The following is a 14,275-nucleotide window of genomic DNA, read 5'->3' as shown; positions in this document are numbered from 1 at the left end:
CTCAGATTTGGAATTCCGTGATAATTTAATTATTTTACATCGAGAGAATTTTGTGTTGAGGATATAGTTGCCTGTCCCGTAAAGAGATCGGCGAAGGTCGCCGAGCTGGACCTCGATCAGTTCATATATTTTTTCAATGAGTTCGTTCGTTTTCCTTGGTTGCCAATTGAGTAAGACCTTTAACCGGTTATTCATGCTTTCCGTATTATTATTAGTCCAAAGTTGGTCATCACCGGATACAACATGTTTTGCTATTTTCTCTTGAATGTATCTTTCGTAATAGACCAAAAAATCTCCGTGATTATTTTCAGTCAATTTAGTTTTCAAGATTTGGTTACGTTCGTCAAAAGTTGCTGAGTCATTGGCTGTGGCAACACCATTTGATCCAAAGATCATTTCAACGATACATGTCCGCTCCTTAGTGTTTTTGAGAATCTTTTCTGTCATTTGACGGATAAGATTGTCTTTGATGTGTTTCGTGCACAGCTTTCTTCGGCAATCAGGGAAAGCCAGATCAATAGCGTTGACCATTGCCTTCTCATAGTCAGTCCCCATTAGTATCTCCACATTTTTAAGTTCAATACCTAGCACACCTCTGAGATGGGAAAAGAACCGGAAATAGTTCTGTTGACAACCGTTCCAATGGAGCATCAATAGCCCCAACAAAATTGGCGCATCGCCTGTTACCTTCCGCAGCACTTTATGCGATTTTTATACTGTGGTTGTTACGAAACATTTCCCAAGGGAAAATGTTCTGTCAATGCCAACCACACCTGCTCCGGACTCTAAAAACGATTTAAAGTCGACCAGTTGTGCTTCTGTGTAGCAGATAATGGCAGGAAGAGCGTTGTCTCGGGAATGAATAACTTCAGCTACGTAAGGATGATGTTCACTCGTCATTCTCAAAACATCCAGTAACTCGTCGGCGACATTATGTGAGCTTCCTTTGGTTATCTTCTCCGCTTTTATTCCTGCTTTAATATTCTGACACTGTCTGAGATCACGCGGATAATCTACAGATATATTATGGGATGGATCAGTCATCCTGGCGTACACATCTGTCGGTTTCTGGTGTTCTGCAAGTTCTCTAATTTTATCCATAACCTGTGGATTCGTTCTTTCATAACCATCTGAGCAGATTTTTGCATTCCCATGTTGAACCAGCGTAACGTCATAGTCTCCGGTATATTCCACGATGGCGACATCTCTACACTTTAAACCGTTTATCCAGGTGACACGTTTTTTTGTAATTAAAAACAAAAAGTTCAGTGTTGCATAATACCTAACGAATGTAATTATCTCGGACCTGGGTGGCTGCGGCTGCAGCAGTTTTATTTTCCTTGTTCCCGCTTCATGTGTTTCTGTGTAAATCAAATCTTCTTTGACTAGAACTTGACACAGTTTCTTATCTTCTCTTATCAGATATTTAGTTTTACACACGCTGACCTTATTTGAATCCCATACACCACAGTCATCCCAGTATTACGCAGACTTATAATTGTGTTCTCTCTGTATTGTTCATATTATCCAGAACCACATAGACATTTTGTTTAATTCCAGTTGGAATTTGTTTCACAGTCGGAATGTCACTCACAATTATAGAGTATTTTTTCTGCATTTAGTGGGTTTTTTTCCGGGAAGACGGTAAGTTCCTGGTTTTCCTGAATGTTCATCTCGTCTGTATGCTCCAAAGCTTCATTGCTATCTACAGTGTCTGGGATTGATGATGCTGCCTGATCCTCACATTCATTATGTCCATTTAACGTGCCCCAGGTATTAATTTTTTTGAGTTCTTCAGTTTGTATGTAAGCTGTGTCATTGCTCAAAGTTATATCCAGGCCTAATCTTTGAGTTTGTGCTAAATTATCCTCATCTGTGACAATGGGGTCGGTGGGGATACCTGATTCTTCGCAAGTGAGGTCCATACCATTCATTGACTTATTTGGTGTGCTGACCATTTCATTTTTACATGTAACCAGTGCCACAAAATGATTCGGCAACCAGATGCGACCACAAAACTCCAAGTGACTTCGTTGTTTCATTTGTGCACTGTGGCACATGTGTTTTCGTCAAGAGTTGCGCTATGTAGTCGGCAGGTCCGTTTATTTTTGGGTACAAAGCGTTGATGTTACAATCCAGCGCATCACTTGCAGCCTGGATGGTCCACGCACTAGAATATGCACCAGTCATAGCACAGTTCATGAGAGCATCTACAAACGAAGGTGAACACAACAGAAAATCTTTTGAATAATTCTGCGTTATGTAAAATTGTTAATTACAGGCCATTTCTATACAGGTGCGCACTTTAATTTCACAACACATAGACTCTGCACCACACAATCCGATGGAAAGGGCATTAAAAAACAGTTCCCATCTCCTGTCGTCAGTAAAGGCCGATACGTTTGGGAGTCTTTGTTGGCATTTTCTTCCAAGTAGCCAAGTGCTGCGAAGTCGATGTAATGTTGTGCTGGGTTTAATTGATGATGATCCAATCGCAATGGTGGCAGAAGTTGTTTGTCTCGTTTGGCCATGAAACGCACGTGATCAATGCTGAATGAAGCCGCCTGCAACGAGAAAAATATCAATAATGAAGCTGAATATGTAGCTATCCCTCACTTTGAGAAAATAACGAGATTTGTGTCTATAGGTAGAAGGAATAGGTCACTCTGCGCTCATAATTGAGTCCTTTTCATGCTTTTCCTTATACCTATATGCCAAACTCGCTAATTTATGTAAATAATAATAAAGTATAGTAAAATTAATGATAAGCTACACCACATTCCACCTCATCTAATCAATTCAATGTAATAATGAATGTTCAGTAATTATTGTTTGTTGTTATTTATCTAAAGTACAGTCCAAAAATTGATAAATTGATTAAATTTAATAAGGTTGAAAAGAACATTTTTAAGAATTATGTTCTGCGCTAATAAACAGTTAATTTGACCTTATTTTTGGGAATGCATAAACATAAAGCGAAAAAATCATGATCACATTAATATACTTATATTTTGCATAATCAACATCTTGAAACTACCCTTATAGTGCCTCTATGTTAATTGAGTTAAAGGTAGCGCGTGTCCACTCACCTACTCGTGATTGTAACACGCGTTAACGCGTGTTAATCGAATTACAGTAGCACTTCGACCACATGCCTTACATTTTATATCAACAGTAAATATTTTCCAGTATTGTAAGTTTATAAACCTTTTTATCGTTGTACTAAATTAAATGGATAATGAAAAAGAACGATCATAGACTAAGCAAGCATTTTCTAATTCTTACATATTTATTGGTATACTTTTTTGTATCAACGCTACATAACTTTTCCGTCTTTGCGGTGTTTAGTAGGACCGATACGGTATACCAAAATAAGCCATATAATATCTTTGCTAAATTGCTTGGGAAAAATTATTAATTATCGTGAGACAGAAAGAATATCATTCATCTGAAACGTTCACGATCCCGACCTCCCATCCCCCACCCCGACATTTAGATTGCCAACACCTTATTGTAGATTATTTTACAACACATCGTTGCTAATAATAATAATAATAATAATAATATGCGTTATTGGCAACATGGTTCATCAGTCCAAATTACATGCGTTTATGAAAAATAAAGGTACAAGCACAAAATATATCAATTCTAGGATTAATTAATGTACACAACATACCACAATTGATTCTACCAAGAACATAAAGCACGAATAACAGATTTTCGGGAGGAAAAAATATCCCCCCCCTGCAAATTCAATTATATGGCAAAGTAAAACGCAAAATAAAACCCCGATGAGGATCAAGAGTTCACGTACTATATTGAGAATTTCTCATCACACACGACATGATTAAATGAAACTTCTCCCATTCCGTATGAAAACAGTAGATTCGTTTCTTTAATAGTTTACTGAACCGATACACCGTTAATATGGTCAGGAATATATGTCTATAAATAGTTTAGAAATAATGAAAATAAAAAAGGTGATAAAACACCCCGGCGGGGCAGTTACATATTTATTGCAAGCCATTTGGCGTTTTCACATAAACTTTGACATTTGCATATATGGGTTTTAGCATTTTACTACAATTTTTCATTTGCTAATTTATGATAAGTGTGTTCCTGTCAATACGGTCAAACGCTTTTCATAATCAAAATAATAATAATAATAATAATAATAATAATAATAATAATTACCGTATTTAGCCTGTTCATTGCACTTTCATAGTTGTACACTCTACCGTCGGCTGTACGACTACACATACGACATTCATAAGGGTATTGTCCAGAAATAGTTTTTAAATCATCAATTGTCAAACCATCACACCTTGCGTGCATCCAACACTTGCAATTGTCACAAGCAAGGGATCCAACACCACAATTAAGTCCACATAAAGCACAGGGCCAGTTCATCTTTTGTCTTTTTCGAGCAGAAGCACTAGGCATTTTGTAATGTAAACTTAAATATGATGTTTGTTAAATATAAACAAGAAATATATTTCAGAGAGATGTAAATGATATCCAATGATGCTAACACGTAGTAAATTTTTGAATGATAAACCAATATGTACGTGTCCCCTAGTATAAATAGGTATCATTTGGCATGATTGTAATTTGCTAGTTTTTCAAATGTATACAGGTGTTACATTTTGGTGATTTACTCCCGGAGCCGTCAAACGCAATGCCTAATTAAATGTTTTGCGGTGCTTTTTTTTGAACATAACAAATGTGTTTTTTTTTTTTTTTTGTTTCTTTCTCAACCATCTGTTGTTCAAGCGATCATTTCACAATAACAGACTGACTTCTGTTTGACGATTTACGTCAACAAAGACACGAATCTGGCTTAACCAATTAAACAAAAGCCGATAGAGCAATTTTGGTTTTTATTAATAAACTGAGATCACTAAAGCCAATTTTCCATTATTATGAAAAACACACATGCATTCGGTCTTCACAGAACATACCAGTATATAATAATTCTCAGCATATATTTATTAACATTACAAAACAACAAACAACAGAAAGTATCACATAATTTCTTTATAATCGATTTCATATTTCTATCAAATATGGCGTGCGTCGCCGCTAAATAAAAATTTATAAATATGTACAAAAATTATTGTTCAAAGTCTTGTAAAGCACAGTTTTAAAACATGAAATAAAGTGTATAAACATTAAACTAATGAAGTTCAACTGAATTGTATTTTTCCTATTATAACATATATTAAAAAATTGAATGTTCTTTCCATAATCAGTCGAAGAACAATTTATACAATTATAACAAACATTTCCAACATGATTGTGTCATATTTTATCAATACTTTATGATTGTTTGAAATTCGAACTTTGTCGCCCAATTTTCGGTCATTTAAATCTGCAATAATAAGTTGAAAATTAGTCTTTCGGCTAAGGTAATTGATTCATCAATATAATGAACAATATATACACTCTTTTTTAATCTGACTTTGCATGGCTTTGTGTGGCTTTGTTAGGCTTTGTCGGGCTTTTTCAGGCTTTGTCTGGCTTTGTCGGGCTTTGTCAAGCTTTGTCGGGTTTTGTCTGGCTTTGTCGGGCTTTGTCAGGCTTAGCAGTATTTAGTAGGACCGGAATGTTAGCGAACAACAGGGACGAATTAAGGAAGAAGAATTTGGAAAGTCTGTTGTCATGTATATCTTGACGTATAAAGATTAGCTGGACAGGTGCGTTAGTTTAGTTATCGTTTAGACTAGGAAGAAAACAACTTTTAAAAACTACTGTTGAATTCAGTTGGAATTTATTCTTAGATAGTTGAGCGAGTGGGAATACAACCTGGACCAAGTTACTTTCGATTTGACGACCCGCCATTTATGTTAGGCTGATGAGTCCTATTGCTGCGTTACTACCTAGAAAACATCAAACAAGTTTCACTATATTTGCTGTTTAATTTTAAACTTACTGCATCATTAATCAACGTGTAGTGCAATTTAACGATTTTGATATCCAATTATAGGGACTGCCAAAGTGCTGGGTATTCCGAAGTGACCTGTAATTTGTACAGCCAGGTGCCCAAAAATTTCAAAATTAAATTCATAAAGATATTTATATGACCGAGTTATGGTAAATTCATCAGATAATTACAATTTATGATATTCTGTTAAATCAGATGGCATTTTTATAGTTAACATTAATCCGAGTTTCCTCTGACCCTTCCCACTCCACTTTTGATATGTGGACATTTCTGTTGGGTGTAGGACACACGGTACTAATTCCACTCCAATGGTAAACATATGGAAACACTATCATATTCAAAATTCAATAACTTAAAATTTCTGGGTGCTGATAATGACACCTATAATTCTTCATGCACATCTAACCTTGGTGCAAGCTTATGTGTGGAGAACACCATATGACCCGCGGCACTTTGTTTACATACATGTGCATGAAACACGTGTTATTGATTCTGCACCAAATGAATCAGGTGCTACTTTCAGTATTGAGTACTCCTGAGTCAAGCCTGTAAAAATGCTAAAATTGCATCAGTAGAAATTTGTCAATATAGTTTTTACATTACATATAGGATAAGCTCTCAAAAGATATTTTTCCTAAAATTTTATTTTTCATTATTAACCAATTATAGACCACCAAACCTGTAAATACTCTTATTTCTTCACCCATTTCTAGACTGGGTCACAGTTCTTCCATATAATTAGTACCGTGTGTCCTGTAGAGTTAAGAGTCCATTGCCTATTGAAAAGTTGAAATTCGTTGACACCATTGGGTGTTGGCATAGGGTAGCTGCTTACTAGCCGGCCTAGCAAAATTGAACGTTTTATCGATATATATGATAGGAATATGATTTATTTTCTCAGAAATTGTGACTCAGTGAGTATTAGCATTCATTATATATTTTTTTCGCAGACACTACAGATGAGACAAAACTACAGCATTGATAAACTTTGACCTGGAGCTCACCATAAAAAAAGTTGTGAGCTCCTTTATTTACAGTTTACCTCTGAAGTTATTGAGCATAAAAAAATATTACCATGTATGATATTAATTGTTACAAGTAAGAAGAAGAGATAAAAAAAGTGTGGGAAGGGGGGGGGGGCCCTACAGATATTATGAACTTGTGAGAGAGTGAATAAGGTGAAGTTGTTTACATTTGAAACATGCATAATGGAGAGAATGTTGGCATTCCTCTATGTTACTTTCATGTACTGTGGCAGAAATGCCTTTGGTTATTGTACTTGACAATGTGGAGATGTACATGATCTAAACACATAACTAAAATTTGAGTGTCCAATTTAGATGCAGATGGCTGCGGGTTCAAACACCGGCTGAGTCATAGCAAAAACTTATAAAAATGGTACAAGCAGCTGCCTCGCTTGGTGCTCAATTTGTGTTATTTTGTGTTTCTATAGACATCATGTGACTTTCATTTATATTTTAAGTTTGATCTCCTACAACAACACTGGAAATGGGTTAATGTAGATAGACTGTTGGACCACTGATCTTGTGAACATGTTGGTTGTGAGATTTGAGTAGTTAGGTGACTAGAAATGCCAAGGGAGAGTTCAAGGTCAAGTTCAAGTTTAATCATCACCGTAGTTTCATCTCATCTATCAGCAGATTACAGACATAGCAAATTTTATACTGTACCTGCAATTTGTTAGAAAATAAATCATCTTCCTTATTGATTGCATGCAGGTATGGCCCAGTGTAAGGTTTTTAATGTTTGCTAAAGCAGCTAGTAAATGGCTAGCCTATGCCAACACTGCAGTGAATTCCAACTTTGATGGGCAAATGACTCAGACCCTACATCCCAGCATAAATGCCCAAATATCAAAAATGGGGTGGGAAGGGTCAGAGGAAAATTGGAATAATTAATTGTGTACCTGGTGGATGTTATATGACTGAAAAATGTTAGAGCAAATAGATCTTTTCAAACTTATAAACATGTGAGATCAGAAAAGGAAAAATCAACACCCACTTTACAAATTAGTAAAAGAAGAACATGACAGCTCTCAGATTGAGCACATTGTCCTGCTCATTGCAGATTTTGCGAATTTCACAATTATTTAGCGAAAGTTAGACAGGTAGACTAGTTGTGTGTGATTGGTGTGATTTGGATTTTTAATTTACCTTAAACAATTTTTCAGTCATAGACTTGTTAAAGTGAATGGTGAATATAAATAATTTGTCAGTTTGTGTTTGTATTATGGTTCTAATCCACATAGATTTGTATTATGGTTCTAATCCACATGGATTTGGAACATTTGCACAGCTGCAGACTGGATTATTAGCAAAAATAAACATACATTTTTCATAAAGTATACTGTAAATATGGCTTGTAATACATATTTTTTGCTCGGATTACACTTTTTTGCCAATTACATTAGCAGGATTGGCAAGCATCATGATAGTTAAAAAAAAGTTTTACAAGATTTTGAACATGCATTTCGAAGAAGGAGGCAACATAATACATGTAACAGGTTTTGGGTTATCACCCCTGAGTTATGGTCAAGGAGTTTGGGTTAGCAGTGATGGTGTTGTTGGGAGATATTTAATAAAAAGTATGGATAATTGTATTGTGGCAAGTTATGGCAGTCGATTTAGTTAATTATACTTCAGTACATAAATTTATTTCATGAAAAAGTTGTGGAAATAAGGATTGTTTGATAGTATGATGATGGTTGATACATACAGATTTTGTTAAACATTGATAGCATGAAAAGAAAGAATGCATTATACACCTGTAATTTTATATAAAATGTACAAAACTGTGTGAAGCTCATGGCATTCATATACTACCAGACATTTGTTTTGTACACTGCAGATTATATGGCAACCAGATATGTTGTATTCAGCAGGGTTTGTTTATTATTTATTTCCAGGTAATCACAGCGGAAGTTATCAGAGTTTGGCACCTACTGAGAGGGATAAACATGGCATCAGAACAAGATGCAGGTATCTTGACTGAAGTGACTTTGTAGTTTAAGCTTTCAGAAAAATATATTTCTCTTTAACTTGTCTGCTCTGGTGGTTTAGTGGTTAGAGCATCCACCTCAGGTTCAGGAGATTGCAGGTTCAAACCCCATCTGAGTCATAATGAAGACTTATAAAAATGGTGCTAGCAGCTGCCTTGCTTGCCACCCAGCATTAAGAGGTTAGTGTTATGACTGGTCGGCATGATGTCAGTATAATATGACTGAGTGGGACATGCCCCAGTACTAGACATCACTATAAACTGCCACTTTGGGCTTGCATCATCAAGATCATGGATGGGTTTGGTTCAGGTCTCACTGGACAGTTTATCTGATGAATTTTCATCTAACAATGACCTATTGCAGAAAAATGAGAATAATTTTACACTGAAGATACAAATAAAAACAATCTAATGATTTTTGTAGAAAGCATACATGTGAGATTTTGACTATGGCAATCAGGTTAATTCCTGTTGCAACTGGTGGCTTTTATACTGAACCAACACTGTCACCAACCCCTAAATTTTACATTCATTCTTGACAGGAAATAGCTATTTTGAATATTGTCCTGTGACAAGGCAGCTAAAATAATCAGTATGTGCCTGATGCATGAATAAATTTCACTAGTACTATAACAAATTTTAGCATACTTTTCATCACCCTTCAACCATCTAGATTTTTAGATATTTACCTCTGTAGCAGACACGCACGTAAATATGTAAGCCAAGTCGGCTGCTCATTTGCAGCCCAAGTTATGCATTTGATCTCCAGTGCTTGTCTAACTGACAGGCAGTTCCCAACAAGCCAACCCATTTCCAGGCCTAACTCAAAGTAAATCTAAACCACATTATAGGTTAAGCTTATGTGTGAATTTATTAATGCTAGGCTTGTGATAATCAGGTTCATGCCTTCTACCTTAAAAATTAGGGAGGTGTCAAAATACGAAACTATCCTGTGAGACTTCATTGTCCATCTGCCAAAAGTAGCTCATTATCACTCAGGAATCTGTGCTTCTGTTTGGATGTCATTCAGACTTGGAATATGGGTTTAGGTCTTCAAAATCTTGGACAAGTTTGATGAGTGAGATCAGTGGATATTAAGAGTTGATGTCGTACATCATTGATGATTGGCATGTCTGTTTCTAAGAGTGGATGATTTGATTGTCTGTTTCTAAGAGTGGATGATGGGTTTATCTGTTTCTAAGAGTGGATGATGGACATGTCTATTTCTAACAGTGGATGATTCACTTGTCTTTTTCTAAGAGTGGATGGTGGGCATGTTTGTTTCTGAGAGTGAATGATTCGCTTGTCTGTTTCTAAGAAAGGATGGTGGGCTTGTCTGTTTCTAAGAGTGGATAGAGGGCATATCTGTTTCCAAGAGTGGATGCTTGGCATGTTTGAATCATAAAATCATCATCATATAATTTTAGTATCCATCAAAGATCCTCCTCCCATCATTACTCCCAAGAATTAACATTTTTGTTCTGTTATGCATGTTATGATTTTATGTTGTTTTCCCCTGTTTCATATTGCCTTGTTGGTACAGAAGGACGAAAGAGGAGCTGTCATGATGACATAGATGGACCAGCACCCAAAAGAAGAATATTGGAACCAGGTATGAGCAGGAAATCTGATAATTGTAACTGTTGTTATTATATGATCTAAAAAAGAAGATAAGAAACATGAACATCAATATTTGTCATAGCAATTAAGAGCTCAAACTTGTCTTTCCATGCCACAATTTCAGTACATGGAAGAAAGTTTGCTTTCAGAAGGTAGCATGTCATTTACTTGGGTGAGCCATGAGCATGACTCCATGCTACTGGACTTTGTCCTAGCATACATATACCAAACTTGACTACCCTTTTGCTTATAAAATTATTGCATGAGATCTCACATATTGATTAGTGTCCCTGTCTACTTGACACTCTACTATTGTATTGATCAATATCCTTATTTAGAATACTACATGACACTGTACAACCATCCTGATCAGCATCCCTGTTTACTGTTCTAGTTGAAAACTGTGCTACCATATTGATCAATATCCCTGTTTACTACTCTAGTTGACATTATAATACCATACTGATCAGTATCCCTGTTTACAATACTACTTGACACTGTGCTACCATACTGATCAGTATCCGTGTACTATTCTAGTTGACATTATACTACCATACTGATCAGTATCCCTGTCTACTATTCTAGTTGACACTGTGCTACCATACTGATCAATATCCCTGTTTCCTATTCTAGTTGGCACTGTGCATGCTATCATTCTGATCAGTATCCCTCTTTACTAGTCTAGGTGACATTATACTACAATACTGACCAGTATCCCTGTTTACCATTCTAGTTGACTCAGTACTACTGTACTGATCAGTATCCTTGTTTACTATTCTAGTTGACACTGTATATGCTACCATACTGATCAGTATCCCTGTTTACTGTTCTTGTTGACACTATATTACCAAACTGATCAGTATCCCTGTTTATTATTCTCGTTGACTCTGCTACCATACTGATCAGTATCCATGTTTGCAACACTACTTGACACTGTGCTACCATACTGATCAGTATCCCTGTTTACTATTCTAGTTGATACTGTAATTCCAAACTGATCATTATCGGTCTCAGTTTACAATACTGCTTGTCACTGTGCTACCATACTGATCAATATCCCTCTTTACTGTTCTAGTTGACACTGTACTAAAATACTGATCAGTATCCCTGTTTACTCTTCTTGTTCACACTGTACTACCATACTCATCAGTATCCCTGTTTACTATTGTATTTGACTTTGTGCTACCAAACTGATCAGTATCCCAGTTTACTATTCTAGTTGACACTGTACTACCATACTTATCAGTATCCCTGTTTACTCTTCGTGTTGACACTATACTACCAAACTGATCAGTATCCCTGTTTACTATTCTTGTTCACACTGTACTACCATACTGATCAGTATCCTTGTTTACTATTGTAGTTGACACTGTACTACTGTACTGATCAGTATCCTTGTTTACTATTCTAGTAGACACTGTATATGCTACCATACTGATCCGTATCCCCGTTTACTATTCTTGTTGACACTGTACTACCAAACTGATCAGTATCCCTGTTTACTATTCTAGATGACTCTGCTACCATACTGATCAATATCTCAGTTTACTATTCTAGTTCACACTGTACTACCATAATGATCAGTATCCCTGTTTACTATTGTAGTTGACACTGTGCTACCAAACTGATCAGTATCCCTGTTTACTATTCTTGTTGACACTATACTACCATACTGATCAGTATCCCTGTTTACTATTGTAGTTGACTCTGTGCTACCATACTGATCAGTATCCCAGTTTACTATTCTAGTTGACACTGTACTACCATACTGATCAGTATCCCTGTTTACAATACTACTTGACACTGTGCTACCATACTGATCACTATCCCTGTTTACCATTCTAGTTGACACTGTACTACTGTACTGATCAGTATCCTTGTTTACAATTCTAGTAGACACTGTATATGCTACCATACTGATCAATATCTCAGTTTACTATTCTTGTTCACACTGTACTACCATACTGATCAGTATCCCTGTTTACTATTCTAGATGACTCTGCTACCATACTGATCAATATCTCAGTTTACTATTCTTGCTCACACTGTACTACCATACTGATCAGTATACATGTTTACTATTCTTGTTGACACTATGCTACCAAACTGATCAGTATCCCTGTTTAATATAATTGTAGTGGACTCTGTGCTACCATACTGATAATTATCCCAGTTTACTAATCTAGCTGTTACTGTACTACCAAACTGATCAGTATCCATGTTTACAATACTACTTGTCAGTGTGCCACCATACTGATCAATATCCCTGATTACTATTCTAATTGATGCTGTGCATGCTACCATATATTCTAGTTGACACTGTGCTACCCTACTGATCAGTATCCCTGTCTACTATTCTAGTTGACACTGTACTACCATACTGATCTGTATCCCTCTTTGCTCTTCTAATTGACACTGTACTACCATACTTATTAATACCCCCCATTTGGTATTTCAGTTGATATTGTATTACCATACAGATCAGTATCCCTGTTACTCTTTTTTCTATACCTTATGAGTTGTGGAGGTATAAACATGGTATGGAAAACATGTTAATATTATGGAACAGTCTTGGAAAACATACTTAAGAGAAAAAGTGAAGCATTGCCTGAAAAGTGACTAAAATATATATTATTTCAAAAGATGGCTAACAAAGGGTACCTGATATATTGTCTAAAAATGTGGCAAACGTATTAGCTGAAAGGGTACCATATATATTTCCATAATGGTGGCTAGTATGTTGAATGAAGAATTACTGCCTAAACTACTATCCATAAGTGAAGCAATACCTAACATGGTTAAAAACGCTACCTCTAATCTTGACTCGATTAACCTTAGAAAAAGCTGTACCTCTAACTGAAGCAAGAGCTAAATGCATCTGAATATGCATGTGATTGTTGTGTCCTGCTGAATATGCATGTGATTGTTGTGTCCTGCCATCAAAATCTGAATATGCATATAAGCATTGTATCCTACTATCAAAATTTTAATATGAGCAGAAGTATATATAACGATTATTGTACATTTGTATAAACCAGATGACTAATTAGACATGTAATGGTGCTGTATTGCTAACATTACTTCCTAAAATTTGATAAAACATTACATTATTCATATTAAAATATTAGAATTTTAAAAAATTTGCATGGGAAATATACTGTATTGAAGGTTTTGTATGGAAATAGACCATATTGAAGCCTTGTATGGAAATGGACCATACTGAAGGTTTTGTATGGAAATATACTGTATTGAAGGTTTTGTATGGAAATAAACCATATTGAAGCTTTGTATGGAAATGGACCATACGTAAGCTTTGTATGGAAATGGACCATACTGAAGCTTTGTATGGAAATGGACCATACTGAAGCTTTGTATGGAAATGGACCATACTGAAGCTTTCTAAGGAAATGGACCATACTGAAGGTTTTGTATGGAAATATACTGTATTGAAGGTTTTGTATGGAAATAGACCATATTGAAGCTTTGTATGGAAATGGACCATACTGAAGCTTTGTATGGAAATGGACCATACTGAAGCTTTGTATGGAAATGAACCATATTGATGGTTTTGTATGGAAATATACTGTATTGAAGGTTTTGTATGGAAATATACTGTATTGAAGGTTTTGTGTGGAAATATACAGTATTGAAGGTTTTGTATGGAAATAAACCATATTGAAGCTTTGTATGGAA

The 14,275-nt window shown here is 35.8% G+C and overlaps 1 protein-coding gene across 1 annotated transcript in view; it reads left to right on the top strand.

Annotated features, from left to right (window-relative positions):
• Positions 1–5,607: 5,607 nt before the first annotated feature.
• LOC149792062 (uncharacterized) overlaps positions 5,608–14,275 on the top strand; it is a 44,368-nt gene continuing 35,700 nt past the window's right edge. The window contains exons 1-3 of the mRNA XM_089970560.1: positions 5,608–5,696; positions 8,871–8,943; positions 10,506–10,574. Coding sequence (XP_089826686.1) covers positions 8,922–8,943; positions 10,506–10,574 — 91 coding nt within the window. The 5' untranslated portion in view covers positions 5,608–5,696; positions 8,871–8,921. The remainder of the gene's footprint in view (positions 5,697–8,870; positions 8,944–10,505; positions 10,575–14,275) is intronic.

This window comes from Sinohyriopsis cumingii, chromosome 9, assembly GCF_028554795.1.
Source record: "Sinohyriopsis cumingii isolate HCF-2022 chromosome 9, ASM2855479v2, whole genome shotgun sequence".
NCBI classification, from domain to species: domain Eukaryota; kingdom Metazoa; phylum Mollusca; class Bivalvia; order Unionida; family Unionidae; genus Sinohyriopsis; species Sinohyriopsis cumingii.
The sequence above is the reverse complement of the archived record's forward strand: the minus strand, read 5'-3'. Positions and strand labels throughout refer to the sequence as shown.